The sequence below is a fragment of the Aquarana catesbeiana genome, linkage group LG04, assembly GCF_042186555.1.
Source record: "Aquarana catesbeiana isolate 2022-GZ linkage group LG04, ASM4218655v1, whole genome shotgun sequence".
NCBI classification, from domain to species: Eukaryota; Metazoa; Chordata; class Amphibia; order Anura; family Ranidae; genus Aquarana; species Aquarana catesbeiana.
The window spans coordinates 481956644-481973515 of record NC_133327.1 but is presented as its reverse complement, the minus strand read 5'-3'; the positions used below and the strand labels follow the sequence as shown (position 1 = coordinate 481973515).

Genomic DNA, 16872 nt, shown 5'->3' with positions numbered 1-16872 from the left:
CTCTCCCCTTTCCCCCCAAAAAGTGCCAAATGGAAGGTATAGCCACCACAGAGCTCCACCCCCTGTTTAAACTGAGTGATTTGTCACTATTATGAATGAATAATCAGAGCTTCATTCATAATAGTAAAAGATCGCTGTGTAAAGTATTTGACGATGCCCAGTATAAAGTAAAAGCAGCAGCAGGAGATACATTGCACAGAGCCGCATATCTTAGGGATTTGATACCATTACCATTATGAAGAGGGTTGCCACCCAAACCCGAACATTTCAGTGGGGCTTGGCATTTTTTTTGTAGCATACACTAGGAGATTGTAAAATACCTGGGACACCTCTGTGTGCCCTAGGGGAGTAGTAAGGCACGAGCAGCAGTGAACAGTGGGTGTAGCCAATTGCATATAGTGCAGGTGTGTGTAATGTGCAATATAGTGTATATAGTGCAGGCATGTGTAATGTACAATATAGTGTATATGTAGTGTGTAATGTACAATATTAGTGTATATAGTGCAGGCGTGTGTAACGTCCAACATAGTGTATATAGTGCAGACGTGTGTAATGTACAATGTAGTGTATATAGTGCAGGCGTGTGTAATGTACAATATAGTGTAAATGTAGTGTGTAATGTACAATATAGTGTATATAGTGCAGGCGTGTGTAATGTACAATATAGTGTATATGTAGTGTGTAATGTACAATATAGTGTAATGTTTGGTGGGGAGCCTCCCAGTGTAATTTTGGGGGTGGCGGGAGGTCTCCTGGTGTAGTATGGGGGGGGGGGGACAGGGGAGTCCTCCTGTAAGGCACTGGCTGAGGATAGGTAAGCTGTGCATGATACATGCACAAGAGCCTAAGTATGTATGCGTATTGTATTGGGGGGAATGAGGACTGTATGTATGCATATTGTATGGGGGGGGGGGTGAGGACTGTATGTATGCATATTGTATGGGGGGGGAGTGAGGAATGTATGTATGCATATTGTATGGGGGGGGGAGTGAGGACTGTATGTATGCATATTGTATGGGGGGGTGAGGACTGTATGGATGTTGTGCAGAGGGTGAGAACTGTATGAATAGATGATGTATGAGGGAGGGGTGAGAACCCTTTGTTGAATTCCTGACATACACAATACCCCAAAAACATACTGTACAAGTCTCCAGCGTGATCTCTGCACAGTTCTCAAGAGAGCAGCAGGTAACATGGAGGCTCCACCTGTAACTCCACCTCCATGTCCTTTCTGCAGCCAGCCAGAGCCCAAGACCTTGGTGTCCCCGTCTGCAGCCAGCCAGAGCACCCAGCAACATGGAGGCTCCGCCTCCACCTCCGTGTCCCATTTGAACTTAGTACACTTAGCGGATGGAGGCACTGAGTGCAGGGGGTAAATGGGGAGGGAGAAACCTTGGCATGGCAGGAGCAGAAATCTCTGCGGACATGGCGACACAGGCACAGTGAGCTGGGTCGGGTTAGGTGAGTTATTGTCCAGGTTACAGGTGGGCAGAGACCTGGACACGTCTCAAAAACCAGACCATGGGGTTGAAAACCGGACATTTGGTAACCCTAACTCAGATACATAAATATTTTTAGTTAATCACATGCATGCATACACACACACACTCATACACACTCATAAATGCATACAGATACTGAGATATATACATATGCTCAATTACATACAGTACATGTGTGCACATTATATATATATATATATATATATATATATATATATATATATATATATATATATATATATATACACACACACACACACACATACTCAGATATATACAATCAGATACATGTATACACACACACTCAGATATACATAATCAGATACATGTATACACACACACACACTTAGATATATACAACCAGATACATGTATACACACACGGATATATATATATATATATATATATATATATATACACATACATACACACAATCAGATACATGTATATACACATATATACACACACTCAGATATATACAATCAGATACGTGTATACACACATTTCCTGGCCATACCTCACATCAGCACACAATGGGTTAACGCCTCATCTGGCACCCATATGACCACCTTTTCTTAGCTGAATAAAAGACAGCCCCTTCCAAACTGACATGTTTTTTGGTCTGCTCCAGATTTCCAAATGAAATCACAAACAGGAAGTCCTGGCTCCAACAGCCAATCGCTTCCTCCACAGGATGTGACAACAAAGGATGTGACCAAACAAGGATATGACCAAACAAGGATATGAGTTTATACAACAACCAATGAACAATGACTACAATTCCTGCTGATGGGAGCTTATCTGCAGGTGTATGTCATGGCACCTCAAATATGTTGATCAGGCATACAGGGGTGAAACGAGCGCACATCCGCTAAACCGATAATGTGTTTGCAGAGCGAACACATCCCCCCAGACGCACAGGGGCCTTTTCACCGGCAGACATATCCTCACTCTGCCAACACCTCTCTCCAACCTCAGGAAGTTTTCCACTACCTAACAGATCTCAACCAGCGTCAGTCTGCCCCAGTCACCTCTTTAGAGCGGGTTGCGGGAGAACTAACACTGGGAGACACTATGACAATACATATTAAAATACATCTTCATAAAATTTTCACAACATATTTTAATTTCTTTATTTTTGAATATCATATATTACATTCCACATATAACGCTTAACATGTTCTTCATGTCATCTCTTACATCTTGTCACATCCCCATATCTTTAAATTATAACATATATAAAATTTTCACAACATATTTCACACAAAGTTTTTATTTGAGATGAAAAAAAAAACAGTCTTAGAGCCGGCAGAGGAACTGGTTTCTCTCCTCTCTCTGCGGTCCTGCCAGTTTTCTCTTGTGTGGTAAAGAATGTTGCTGTTTGCTCTCCTGCTGTGCTGTGTGTTCCCAGGGGTTAGACAGTCTGACTGGTTTTGTCTCAGATTCTGTGTCTCCTGTCTGCCTCTGGAAGGCTGTCTGACCACACCTGCTGCTGCTTAAGTCGATAAAAGCGGATGGGTCTTAAAGAGACAAGGTACCTGTTTTTATTCTTTGTGACAGAATTAGAGTTTTTTTCCATATTTTTCTGCACATATGAGCTCACCACACCTGTCAGTGGCATAGAAGATTAGCGAAGGTATGAGGGGGCGGCGTGGGACATATCTTCAAAAGAGTGCTCAAGGAATGCAGTATGGTGTTTTGCATGCTTTTAGGAGCAGAAGCCCTAAAAGCAAACACTCCAGAAAATCTAAGACCCCCCACTAGTCATCCCCTGACCAGGACAATATGCATTCCTCACATTCCCACACAGGGTGGCTTTCATGCTCCTCAAGCAGCTCATGTGGCAATGGCTCACATGCGTTTACATCAGCGCAATAGAAAATGCCTTGCCCAGCCCTGTAGCAAACATTGGCCATCAATCGGCATGGATTACCTCAAATGCCAATGGATAAGGAACAGGCAAGACTTGGGCCCAACCATCGCAAACGCACGCAGATATTTCCAAATGTGAAAAAAGAAGAACTTCTTTTCCCATAATGACGTAGTTAAAAGCTCATTGATGAAGAATGGGAGAGATGTGCTAAGAAGACCAATTTACAGTAAAGGTCTCCAAGCTTTATCCAATGAAGCTGGCTGATGCATGTTTAAGCAACACACTTCTAGGAGTGGATGGGGCCTAACAGCATCAGGTGCGCAAGTGTCTTTGCCTTTTAATACCTTTTAGGAATCCCACGGGTTGAAAAAATGTACTTAAGGCTGGTTGACACTGGATGCAGTCCAATGCATTTTTTATTAGAGTCAAAAATGCAGGAACAGTGTTTACCATGGATCCCAATGGCCTACATCACACCGGTGCTGGGTGTTTCAGTACAGTCAACTAAAGGAGAACAGCTTTTTTTCTCTATGGAACGTATCTATAACATGGCAAACGCATTGAAAAAGCACCTGAACACCTCAAAATTGTGCATGCAGAAAAACCTCTTCAACTCAGAAATTGTGGTGAACTGGCCTGCAGACTTGCAGAAAATTTATACTGTGCCAGGTTTTTGCCTGTGGACTAGCGACAGCACTGTGATGTTTAAAGCATTAAGAAATGGCCTTTTATTCATGTGGAACCTGCAGGAGTGGGCATGGTTCGGGAGGACTTGAACCTGGCTGCTGACTTTTGTCAGAGGCTTCAATAGACCTAGTTCTAGCGCTGGCACATTTAGTCACGGCTATGAGAGCTTTGTGGCTGCGCCATTGGAGGGTGCATGATGCTTCCACACAAGCCCTTTGTAACATTCTTCATAATAGGAGGTTGTTGTTTGGCAAAGCGCTGGATGAAGCGAGTGATAGAAGAAATGTCCAGAATGTGGTCGCAGTCTAACAAAAGGAAGCAGCCGTCTTTTTGCGCAAATCGGTCGATCTTCAGAAGGGTTCAGGAGGCCAAATCTAATAGGCCAGGCTGAAATTTACCAAATCACAATGAAGGGGGCTCAGCCTTCCTGTGTACCTGGAATCCAATCCAGAGCAGGCTGCTAGACATTTGGAAAGTCTTTTGAAGGTGAGCCTATCTAGTGTCTTCCAGTGGGAGCCAGGATAGCCTCCTTTTTGGAGGGTTTGGGCGACAAACCTCAAGGACAGTTAGCTGGGAGTACAATCACCAAATCCTTTCATTCATGACCAACAGATCTCAAGAAAAAAGAATTACTGCAAGACTACATATAAGAATTATACTGCAACAAGTCCATAGTGCTGGTGCCGCTAAAAGAACAAATCTGGGTGTTTCTCCCCATTCTTTCTAGTACCCAAGGCTTCAGGAGTTTTCCCTACTGTCTGGGTTTGAACAAATCGAATGGGTACATACACAACAAAAGGTTCAAGATAGAGTCAGTGCAAACAGCTATGGCAATAGTTCAGCATGAGGACCAGTCAGAGTCAATCGACCTGCCGGACGTATGCTTCCATATACCAATCAGTGTGTAACACCACACATCTGAGATTGGCAGTGACTGGCTGTCACTTCCAGTTTAGGTGTTTGCCATTTTTAAAACTTGGCATGGCCGCAAGAAATTTTTTGAACATTTTGAAGACAGTAGTGGCAGTTATTCATCTTTGAGGGTAAGGCCCTGCCATTACTTGGACAATGTTTTGATTGTCGCAGGTGTAAGCCAGGAGCTGGCAAAGCATCACCACCTTGTCCTAGAAATCCTTTTCCAAGTTCAGTCGCCTAATGAACAAACAGGAAGAGCAGTTAAAGCGGGGTTCCACCCAAATTTTGAACATTATCTCTATGCATTCTCTTCCTTGCCTAGATGCTGACATGCTGTGTAAAAAAATTTAAATCGCCGTAATTACCTTTTTTTTTCTAATCTTCTTAGCACTTCCTGGTTTTCCTCCCATGGGAGTAGGCGTGTTTCTAGCCTCTCCCAGACCTCCCACAGTCCCCTGGGAGCTAGTCTCAGGCTTCCCAGCATGCATTGTGCAACAGCGTCATCACAACATCTCGGTGAATGCTGGGAGCACAGCATTCACAGCATCCAGGAAATACATGCTTGTGGGCTTCAAATGCCCACAATGAAGATGGAAACCGCCTTCAGTGAATTTTATAAGTTATTCTTTACAACGAAATCGGACACAGGCGGACTTATTACACAGAACATGTGAGTAGATAATCATGAGAAGAAAAGTTTGTGAATGAACTTCAAAAAAAAAAAACGATAGATAGGTGGACCCCCGCTTTAACCCCTTCTTAAGCTATGAAGGATCTTGGAGTAGTTTTTCATACCCAAATATGTCAAGAGGTTTTCCAAAATGGCAAATGAAAATCTGCGTATGAAGAGTCATGGAGACAGCATTTATGTCAGCGAGGGATTGCATTGTCCCCATTGGGACATTTTACAGCAGCCATTCCAGTGATGCCTTGGGCCAAGTGGCACATGGTGGGGGCTTTTCAATTTGCCTTCCACTGTCAATAGAATGGGCTACCTATGGATCAAAAAGTCTTTGTGTCTGCACAAATTAGCAAGAACTGGAGTTTTGGACACCAGTGTGCCTCTTTTGTGGTGTGCCTCTCAGCCCAGGAGATGGAATAATTCTGATGTCGGATGCCAGTCTGCATCCAGTCTGACGAGACATGTGCAATGCCATTGGAGCCTAGTGGAATGCAGATGCTCTGACTGACTTAAAAGTAAGGCAGTTTTTTTTTTCTAGCATTGCAAACCTTTCAGGATCTTTCTCCAAGGAGCCCGAGTAAAGTTGATGATTGACAAGACAGCAGTAGCTTACATTGCCCAATAAGGGGGCACCAAGTGTCTGTCTTTTCCTGTTACTTTTCGTAACAAACTTTTCGCTGGACGGAGAGCCGCTTAATCTACTTTTACACTGAGGTGTGCGGGCGCCGGTGGTACAGTTGCGCTAAATATAGGGCCGCTTTACCGTCGTTTTATCGCTAGCGGCCAAAAAAGGGTTAAAACCGCCCGCAAAATGCCACTGCTGCGGCGCTTTGCGGGCGGGTTTGCAGCGCTGCCCCATTGTTTTCAATGGGAAGGGGTGCTTTAGGAGCGGTAAATACACCGCTCCCACAGCGCTCCAAAGATGTGGCTTGCAGGACTTTTTTAGACCGCCCTGCAAGCGCACTGCTCCAGTGTGAAAGCCCTCGAGGTGAGGGCCATGAACGCTACATATGAGGATATGAAGGAAGCTTGTTCTGTTTACTCAGCAAAGTTTTCACTCATGTGTCCCCAGCTCTAGACATTTTTACAATTGGCGCTTGAGGTTGGTCTGGCATACAACTCCATTGAATAAATGCTTCATGCAGGCTGTAATCCATATACGACCACCAAGGAAATTCTTGTTCCCTTCATGGTACCTAGGCTTGGTTCTGAAAGTGCTCATACAGGCATCCTTTGCTCCAATAGCTTCATTTCCATTGCAGTCCCTGGTGGTAGAACTAGTTCCTTTGACAGCAGTTGTTTCAGACAGAAGTATGTTGGAGGTTGCAGCACTTTACTGCAAAGATCTCTTTTGTGTCTTTTTTAGTGATACTATGGTCATCTCCAAGTGGTATCCAGTTTCCAGGAAAACCTGGGGGCAGTCCCTGCAAGCATTCACATGGAGTTACTGAGTATACAGCAGGAAGATTTCAGGTCCCTACACAAGTTGCTAACCGTGTACATGCAAAGATCAAAGACATGAAGAAAGTGGACAATCCTTTTCATTTCGCCCTCAGGTTCTTGTGTCATCTTCTATTGGTTCACCAGGGTGATTAGATTGGCATGCAGAAAGTGGGCCTTTCTGCTCAGGGGCAAGCTCCTTCAAACTGAGGGGTGGCAGCCTTTGGGGCAGTTATGCCAGGATGTCAGTGAAGAGTATATGAGAGATGGCTAGCCCTTCATTCAACTTTACAAGCTAGGTGGGCAGTCGGCAAGTTCTGCAAAGTTTGGGACAAGACATATACATTTTTGTCTTTGGCAGCTTTTCTGTGGATTGTCAATGTTTCTTTTCATGCGTTCATTCCCACCCATTTATTCAGCTAGTTAAATCCCATTGTGTGCTGGTGTGAGAAGGAATATGGAAAATTGTTATCACATACTTACCGTAATTTTCCTTCCCTGGCCTATCCTCACGTCAGCACAGGACTCCCTCCCCTGTGGCCTGTCGCAGGCTACAGTAGGTGACCGCGATATTGTGTTAATCTCGCCGCATTTCTCGGCGAGATTTGACACCTGCGAGCCCCATCGCAGTAGCCACCGCCGAGATGGCTCACTCATCGGGAAAGGAAAACTCTTTTTTCCTTTCACGATGAGTGACAGGCAGTGCTGACAGCTGTCTGGTATGAATCCTGAGGGGGAATGCCGTGCCAAATTTTAAATGAAAAAAACAGCGTGGGTTCCCTCCCAGGGGCATACCAGGCCCTTAGGTCTGGTATGGATTGTAAGGGGAACCCCCTACGCCGAAAAATCGGCGTGGGGGTCCCCCCAAAATCCATACCAGACCCTTATCCGAGCACGCAGCCCAGCCGGCCAGGAAAGGGGGTGGGGACAAATGAGCGCCCCCCCCTCCTGAGCCATACCAGGTCGCATGCCCTCAACATGGGGGGGTGGGTGCCTTGGGGGAGTGAGCTAGCGCGACATGCACAGTACCCTGTCGCCGACAACCAGCGCGATGGGATCGCGCTGGAAACACAATCTCGCGGTCAGGTACTGTAGCTTATCGAACACATCAGTGGGGGAGGGGCTGTCTTCTATTCAGCTAGGAAAAGGTGGTCATGTGGGTGCCAGATGAGACGTTAACCCATTGTGTGCTGACGTGAGGATCGGCCAGGAAAGGAAAATCACGGTAAGTATTTGATAACAATTTTTCATAATATACACACACTCAGACACATGTATACACACACATATACACACACACACTCAGATATATACAGATATATATATATATATATATATATACACACACACACACAGATATATAAATACACACACTCAGATATATACATATATACACACATATATACACGCACTCAGATATATAGTCAGATACATGTATATACACAAACTCAGATATATACTGTACATATGCTAAGTTATACACATGCACACAGCCACACACTCACATATATACACACACTGAGATACATACATGCACTCAGATACACACAAACATGCATATATACACTAGACACAACCACAACACACTATCAGAGAAATACTTAAATATGTAGCCTAGTAAGGGGCAGCCAGCTTCTCTCCACCCCTCTCTGTCTTGCTGTTCCCACACTCACAGCCCAGTCTGTGCAACTTCTTCCTCTTCCTGCCCACACTCACAGCTCTTCTCCACTAGATCAGACTGCCAGAGTGAGCAGTCCTGAGAGGGCTCCAGTAGCCGGAACTAAAAGCAGAGCATCGGAAACTGCGGCCAGGAGGTTCTGTATCCCTCCACAGAGACAAACAAGTCCCTTGTAACTAGGGCTGTTTGCATGCAGACAACTACAAATATGTAAAGATAGGTGACATTCTGATACATGTAATAGATGCTAGATTCTGTTTAAGCTTTCATGAGGGTGTTGGAAGAATTTGAGGGTTCCCTGGTGTCCGGGTGTCAGGCAGCCAGAAACCCAGACAGAGGATGTAAAAACCGGACTATCCAGGTGAATCCAGGACAGGTGGCAATTCTAATTATGAACCACAAGCAGCATGAATCCATTTATATTAGTGACATCATTCAGAGCTGTGGCTGGCTCCGTGTGTCTATCAGTGGCTGCTTTTTACACATACACAACCTGGTCGATGGATTACACAGCACTGTAGTGTTATGTGAGCTTTCACTTAGAAATGCTGTGTATAACAGTTCAACAATGCTGATTGCTCATTCATAAAACTAAAATATTACTCACATCACTCTGTCATGCATTGGCCGGGCTGTGTATGTTTAGATGCAGCCACTGATAGGCACATGCCACCACAGGTTATAATTTTTTTTTTTTTTTTTGCAGGGGGGTGGCAGGCAGCAGGGCTTACTAGAGTGGGTACTCCGAACGCTGGCGGGGGACCCCAGATAAGAAGGGGAAAAAAATAAAGGTTTTAAATAACTTTAAACACCTTTTGTGTTTAATACCATACTTGCTGTATCTTATCAAAGGGCAGCTCTAGGCAAATTTGTGTGGATAAAACAGCAGTCTGCATGGGGGGGCTTGCTAGAACCAAGGAACACACAGACTTTGATTTTGCACCCTTAATTCAGGGATTATATATGTGATTATGTTTTTTTTTTATCTTTTTTTCCAGGTATGCAATAATGTGTGGTTATATGTCTGAATTTGACAATGTACAGAATAAAATCAAGAATGGCTACCTCTTTAAGGTTTGTTTTAATCTGTTTGATGAACAAAATAAGCAAAAATAGGATTTTTAAATTCAGCTTACCTTTAAAATCCTTTTCTTGGGAATACATCACAGGACACAGAGGCTTGGTAAATACTTAGTGGGTTAAATAGTACCTTCAGGTTATTGGACACTGGTAACCCTAATTACAAGGTGAATTCCTCCCCTATATAACCCCTCCCATATGGAGAGTACCTCAGTTTTGTAGCAAAGCAATAAGTATCCCAGCGTATAATCCCGAAGAGGGGCAGGAGCTCTGTGTCCCGTGGTGTATTCCCAAGAAAAGGATTTCACAGGTAAGCTGTATTTAAAAATCCTATTTTCTTGTTCATACATCATGGGACACAGAGGCTTGGTAATTACTTAGTGGGATGTCCTAAAGCAATGCCCAAATTGAGGGGAGGGAGACACAGATCAGAAAATACATAGACCGCTAACAGACAAGAGGATCTATACTGTTGCCTGCAGCACACTGCACCCAAAGGTGGCATCCTCATGCCCTCTCACATCCACCTGATAGAATCTAATAAATGTATGGACTGAAGACCAAGTTGCAGCCTTGCAGATCTGAGCCATGGAGGCCTGGTGACTCACTGCCCATGAAGCACTAATCGCTCTAGTTGAGTGTGCCTTAACCTGAAAATGAGGAATCTTCTTGTTTATACCATAGGCCTGAATAATAACTTGCCGAATCCATCTGGAAATAGTGGATTTAGACACTGCCTGGCCCTTTCTGGGGCCTTCTGGCAGAATAAACAGACAATCAGTCTTTTTCGTATCTGAGCGGTTGCCTGCAGGTAGATACTGACTGCTCTTACAACATCTAGAGAGTGTAACAACTCCTCTTCTGCGCACTGCAGATCTGGAAAAAAAGGACGGTAGGACCACATCTTGATTCAGTTGGAATCCCGAAACCACCTTAGGTAAAAAAAGTCGGAATCCTGAAACCACCTTAGGTAAAAAAGTCGGGTAGGGACACAACGCCCTGTCTTTGTGAATATTCAAATATGGCTCTTTACAAGAAAAAGCTGCTAATTCTGATACCCTTCTAGCCGAGGAAATGTCTACCAAAAAGACCAGTTTCTTTGTCAGAGGAACTAAAGAAGCATGGTGCAGTGGTTCAAAGGGTTGTTCTTGCAAAAGGACAAAACCAAATTCAGATCCCATGGGCACACAGGAGGTTTGATTGGTAGATTCAAGCACAGTGCCCCCTGAACAAAGACCCGGACCAGGGAATGTGAGGCAAGTGGCCTTTGAGAGAATACTGATAAGGTCGAGATCTGGACCTTCATAGTGCTCAATGCCAGCCTCATTTCAATGCCTAATTGAAGAAAGGCAAGAATCCTACTAATGGCATACTTTCTAGGATGCCACCCCCTGGGTTCCCACCATGAAACATATGCCTTTCAGATTCTGTAGTAGATGAGCCTGGAGGCTGGCTTCCTAGCATTAACCAGAGTGAAAAGGACTGATTCCGAGAGCCCATGGCTTTTCAGAATGTGGGTCTCAGCAGCCAAACCGTCAAACTCGTAAGGCAGGATGGAATATTGGACCTTGTGAGAGTAGATCTGGATGCAGCAGAAGAACCCAAAGGTCTTTCCACTGCCATCTTTACAATCTCTGCATACCAAGGTCGTCTGGGCCAAGGCGGGGCCACCAGAATGACCGACTTTACTTCCCTTTTGACCCTCCGAAGGAACCGCAGAAAGAAACAGAATTGGAGGAAAGGCATAGATCAGAGAATACCCATCACATGGAATCTTTAAGGCATCTGACCCTTGCTGTGCAAAGCACATTGTGGCTTAGGCGTGTTATGGACTGTTCTATGAATAGCAAGTCCTCCAGATAAGCTCCCACAGTTATGCCCTGAGCCCTTAGATTTGCCAGGGGCGGGGCTAGAATGTTTGTGAACACTCGAGGAGCGGTAGCAAGACCAAAAAGAAGGGCCACAAATTGAAAGTGCACCACAAACCTTAGAAATATTTCGTGAGCGGGAAATATTGGCACATGCAAATATGCATCTTTGATGTCTAGTGATGCCAGGAATTCTCCCCCATGAAGGGTGGAGACTACTGAGCGGATAGACTCCATGCTGAAAGGACGAATGTTTAGAAATTGATTCAGGTCTTTTAGATCCAGAATAGGTCTGACATCTCTGTTTGGTTTTGGAACCGTGAAGAGGTGTGAGTAGAACCCTGAGCTTTGCTCTTCTGGGGCCACCTCTATAATCACCCCTTGGGATAACAGATGTTCTAAGGCCAGAAGTAAGGGCCTTCTTTTCTCTGGATCCCTGGAGCCTCTTGCGCTTAGAAAATGAGATAGTGGAAGTTCCCGGAACTCTAAGCTTGTAGCCCAGAGACACTGTGGTGGCTACCCTTTGTCCTGAATCTCTTCCCGCCAGGCGCAGCCTTCCTCCCCATAGGGAGGCTTTGGGGTTCTGTTTACCGGATCTAGGACCCCAAGGTTTCTTTTGCCCTTGGGCTTGACTCTGGACCTTTCCCCTAGTATTTGATTGGGGAGGCCGTCGCCACTGCCTGGAGGATGAGGTTCCAGGGGCTGGGGACAGAACGTCTAAATGAAGGTAATCTTCTGGATATATTTGTCCAGATCATCCCCAAACAGGCATGCTCCATGAAACAGGAACCCAGTTAAATATTTTTTGCATGAAACCTCAGCTGCCTAATGTTTAGGCCAAAAGGACCTGCCCATGTGTACCAGCAGGAGAGTGGGGTGAGATGCTTGCTGAGCAGAATCCATTATGGCATCAACCATAAAGCACAAGGCTTTAGGAAAGTCTGCATAAACCTTGGCATCCTCAGTGGAAAGGAGGCTAAGCACCTGCTTCATTTGTTCCTTGAGGAACTGGCACATGCCAATTGCTGCAACCGTAGGCTGGACTACAACGCCCGCCACAGAAAAAAAAGAGGCTTTAAATAAAGTTTCCAGCTTTTTGTCAGTTGGATCCTTAAACCCTTGAGCATTGTCCACAGGACAGGTCAGGCTCTTATTCACACAAGAAACAGCCGCATCTATGGCTGGGACTCCCCATTTCTTGGTGAATTTTTCCTCCACTGGATAAAGCATAGAAAACCTTTTAGGAGGAGAATAGTTTATCTGGGTGACCCCAGTCCTCATACAACAATTCATCCAGTAAAGGATGAGTTGGGAAGGTGTAAGCAGCCTGTGGGGATTTCCGGGACCCCAGGGATGAAACAGGGGAAATGGCAGCCTCAGCAGATGCAATCTGTATGTGGTACGCACCAATTCAGTATAGTATTGCACCTGAGCTTCGAGGGCCTGGGAGGTAGAAGAGAGATTCTCCTCTTTCCCTGATTCCTATCCTCGGATAGGGATATTTCCCCATTATCAGAATGCTCATCCGATAGAGAACCCAAAGCAGAGGGAGGAGATCTACCCCTTTTCTGTTATTTTTTAAGGAAGCTGTGACAAAGGTAGTAATCCTTCTTCACCATCCAATGCAGGCTTCAAAGCGTCTTCTGTGACATAAACAGGGACTGACACAATGGGAGAGGCTGCAAAACCTGACAGAGGTACAGACTCATCCTGTGAGGCTGCCTCCAGTCTTGCAGGGGGGATGGTATCCTGCAGGCATGTCCAGAACCCCTAGATGTAGGCGGTGATTTTCTGGTGCCTCTTTTACCTCCCCCTGAAGCCCTCTTATGAGGAGACATAGTCCTAAGCTGCAAAGCAGAGGTACTAGTGTAAAGTGCAATCACTGTTGTGCTATAGTCTTACAATATAAACATTAGCTATAAACTGCAAAACCTGATGCCGAGTAGGTGTCTTAGGTTTGCCAGGATCCGATCAACTGAGATACTTACTGCCCACAGCTCTGTGTCCTACTGCTTACAGGAGCTCTGGGCTTTTAAAAAATGGCCGCTTTGCGCCTGCGCACTGGCGTGCCGTGCACGCCACATGTGCACAGCGCCGCAACCACCCCCCCTCCTTCCCTACCAACCCAGCCATTAACGTGTGCGTAAGACCATCATGGCTGCGGCTGGGGCGAGGGGGGAGAAAGGAGACCCCTTGAGGACTGCGTGGGACCCCCAGACTGCGTGGAATCCCCCCTTTTTAGTTTATGTCGCAGAGACTGCAGCGGAGGAGGTAAGCGGCTTCACAGACCAGCTTCACTGAGCGTGTATCCTGGAAGGCATGTAGGTTTACACCAGGCATGTCTCTTACTCCCTCTAGTGGCGGAAACCAGGTAAGACATACAACTACTCACAGAAGATAATCCATAATGTATAAACTTCAGGTTTGTCTTCACTTACCTTATCCCTGCCGCAGGAACTGCTGAGAACAGACAGGATTCCAGCCTTCACTCATCACGGCGGGTAGCGTTGTGCCAACCTTCAGGGTTCTGGGTTCCTACTCACAGGATCCTCTTCCCTGGACCTGTAGAAGACTCTGCCAGAAACTTTTTGTGCCACTGTTATATTAGTACACCAAAGCCTGGACCCCCAAGCCCAGACCTCCAAGGAGAGACATTACAGGCAAAACCTTGTTTCTTCTTAACACGAGGCCCGGGTACCATCCATCTTAGGCATTTTAGTATTGGCCCGAGGTATGGATCTGGTTGTACAGCTCCTAGGCCCTCACAGAGACCATCAAACAGAGCTTTCTTCTTAGCACATCTTCAATGTGACCAACCACCTTAAACACTGGTGAAAAAACTGAGGTACTCTCCATATGGGAGGGGTTATATAGGGGAGGAACTCACCTTGTAATTAGGGTTACCAGTGTCCAATTACCTGAAGGTACTATCTAACCCACTAAGTAATTACCAAGCCTCTGTGTGCCGAGATGTATGAACAAGAAATAGGCTTTCTGGTTCCAGTTTGAAGATGTATTAAAAGTAATTGGGGTTGGTTTTAGCCAAGCTAATTAATAATATATTGGCTTTTATTGGTTGTCCTGGGAACTACCGTATTTATTTGTATGATGTTTATGAACATTCACTTTTGCTCATTATTTATACCGTCTGTTAACCACTTGCCGCCCACCATATAGAAAAATGATGGCGGCAAAGTGGTTTCAATATCCTGACCAGACATCATATGACATCTTCGGGATATTAAGCCGCTGTGCGCCCCCTGGGGGCGAGCATTGCGGCGATCGTTGTTGCGGTGTGTCAGTCTGACACACCGCAACTACGATCTAGGTAAAGAATCTGAAGCAGACTCTTTGCCACGTGATCAGCCGTGTCCAATCACAGCTGATCACGATGTAAACAGGAAGAGCCTGTAATCGACTTTTCCTCACTCGTGTCTGTCAGACGCGAGTAGAGGAGAGCCGATCGGCTGCTCCTCTGACAAGGGGGGTCTGTGCTGATCGATTTATCAGCACAGCCCCCCTGTGGATGTCCACACTGGACCACCAGGGGCACCACTAGGACCACCAGGGATGTCATCATCAGGTATGCCAATCAGTGCCCACAATGGGCACTGATTGGCATTGTTTGGCATACATAACAGTACATCAGTGCAACCTATCAGTGCCCATCCGTGCCACCTATCAGTGCCACATATTAGTGCACATCATTGCCCCCTCATCAGTGCAGCCCCATCAGTGAAGGAGAAAGCTTACTTATTTACAAAGTTTTGTAACTGAAAAAAAAAAAAAACATTTTTTTTTTTCAAAATTTTTGGTCTTTTTTTATTTGTTTAGCAAAAAACAAAAATTCCAGAGATGATCAAATACCACCAAAAGAAAGCTCTATTTGTGGGAACAAAATGATAAAAATTTAGTTTGGATACAGTGTAGCATGACTGCGCAATTCTCATTCAAAGTGCGACAGCGCTGAAAGCTGAAAATTGGCCTGGGCAGGAAGGTGTATAAGTGCCCAGTATTGAAGTGGTTAAATAATTATTACATATGTTAGAAATGTGGCTGCTGAAATCTGGTGGCTTCTACCCATATATACTGTTTCCTCTGCTTCCACTTTAATGCAATGGCTATTCGGTATTTGTTAGCATAATATAAGTAGAAATCCTCATCTCTAATTAGCATCTTCACCGCTGAGAACCATTTTTATGTAATACTCAGATTTTACTTTATATGTACTATATATATATATTATTATATATCCCCCACTAGGAACATACATACTGTATCACTAAAACATGAATTTACTAATATACATAGCCACACTGGATGCATAAATTGTCATCTCTGAAACAGCCTTTTTCTGACCTTTTCAAGGGTGCCTTCAGGTTTCTTCAGGGGTGTCCTGGAAAAATGCCTAAAAATTACCAAAATATTATATACAAGCCAGCAGGTGGTTCAAACCTGCCTCAAACACAAAGCCACAGTTTTTTTTTTGTGTACCAATACAACCTTATAGCCATTGGCATTCTTACAACCAATGGCGTCATTGGTTGATAAGGAGGACATCAAGCACCTGTACAGCAATCTTGTTTGCCCCTAAACCCCCCCAATCAGCACTGGGATCACATTAGTTGAATAAGAAAGAGAGAAGCATTGGAATACTAGTCAGTACCAGTTTGCAAAGGTATATTTGCTTTGCAACAATAAATCACCTCTAATGTTGGGCGTCCTATATGAGTGGATTTTGGTGTGTTACGTAAAACTATTATGCCCTGTCCACACGATCGGAATTTCCGTCAGAAAAATCTTGGATGGTTTTTCCGACGGAAATCCGCTCAAGCTTGCCTTGCATACACATGGTCACACAAAAGTTCTCTGAACTTTCGACCGCCAAGAACGCGGTGACGTACAACACTACGACGAGCCAAGAAAATGAAGTTCAATGCTTCCGAGCATGCGTCGAATTGTTTCCGAGCATGCGCCGGAATTTTGTGCGTCGGAATTGCTACAGACGATCGGAATTTCCCATAGGAACTTTTTCCGTCGGAAAAATAGAGAACCTGCTCTCAATCTTTTGCTGGCGGAAATTCCACCAGCAAAAGTCCAATGGACCATACACACGGTTGGAATTTCCGACCAAAAACTCACATCAG

General features: G+C 45.0%; 1 protein-coding gene across 1 annotated transcript in view; it reads left to right on the top strand.

Moving 5' to 3' along the window:
- The window catches only part of RMDN2 (regulator of microtubule dynamics 2), a 1282724-nt gene that overhangs the window by 716227 nt on the left and 549625 nt on the right, over nt 1-16872 (top strand). The window contains exon 5 of the mRNA XM_073627634.1: nt 9776-9851. Within this exon, the coding sequence (XP_073483735.1) occupies nt 9776-9851 (76 nt within the window). The remainder of the gene's footprint in view (nt 1-9775; nt 9852-16872) is intronic.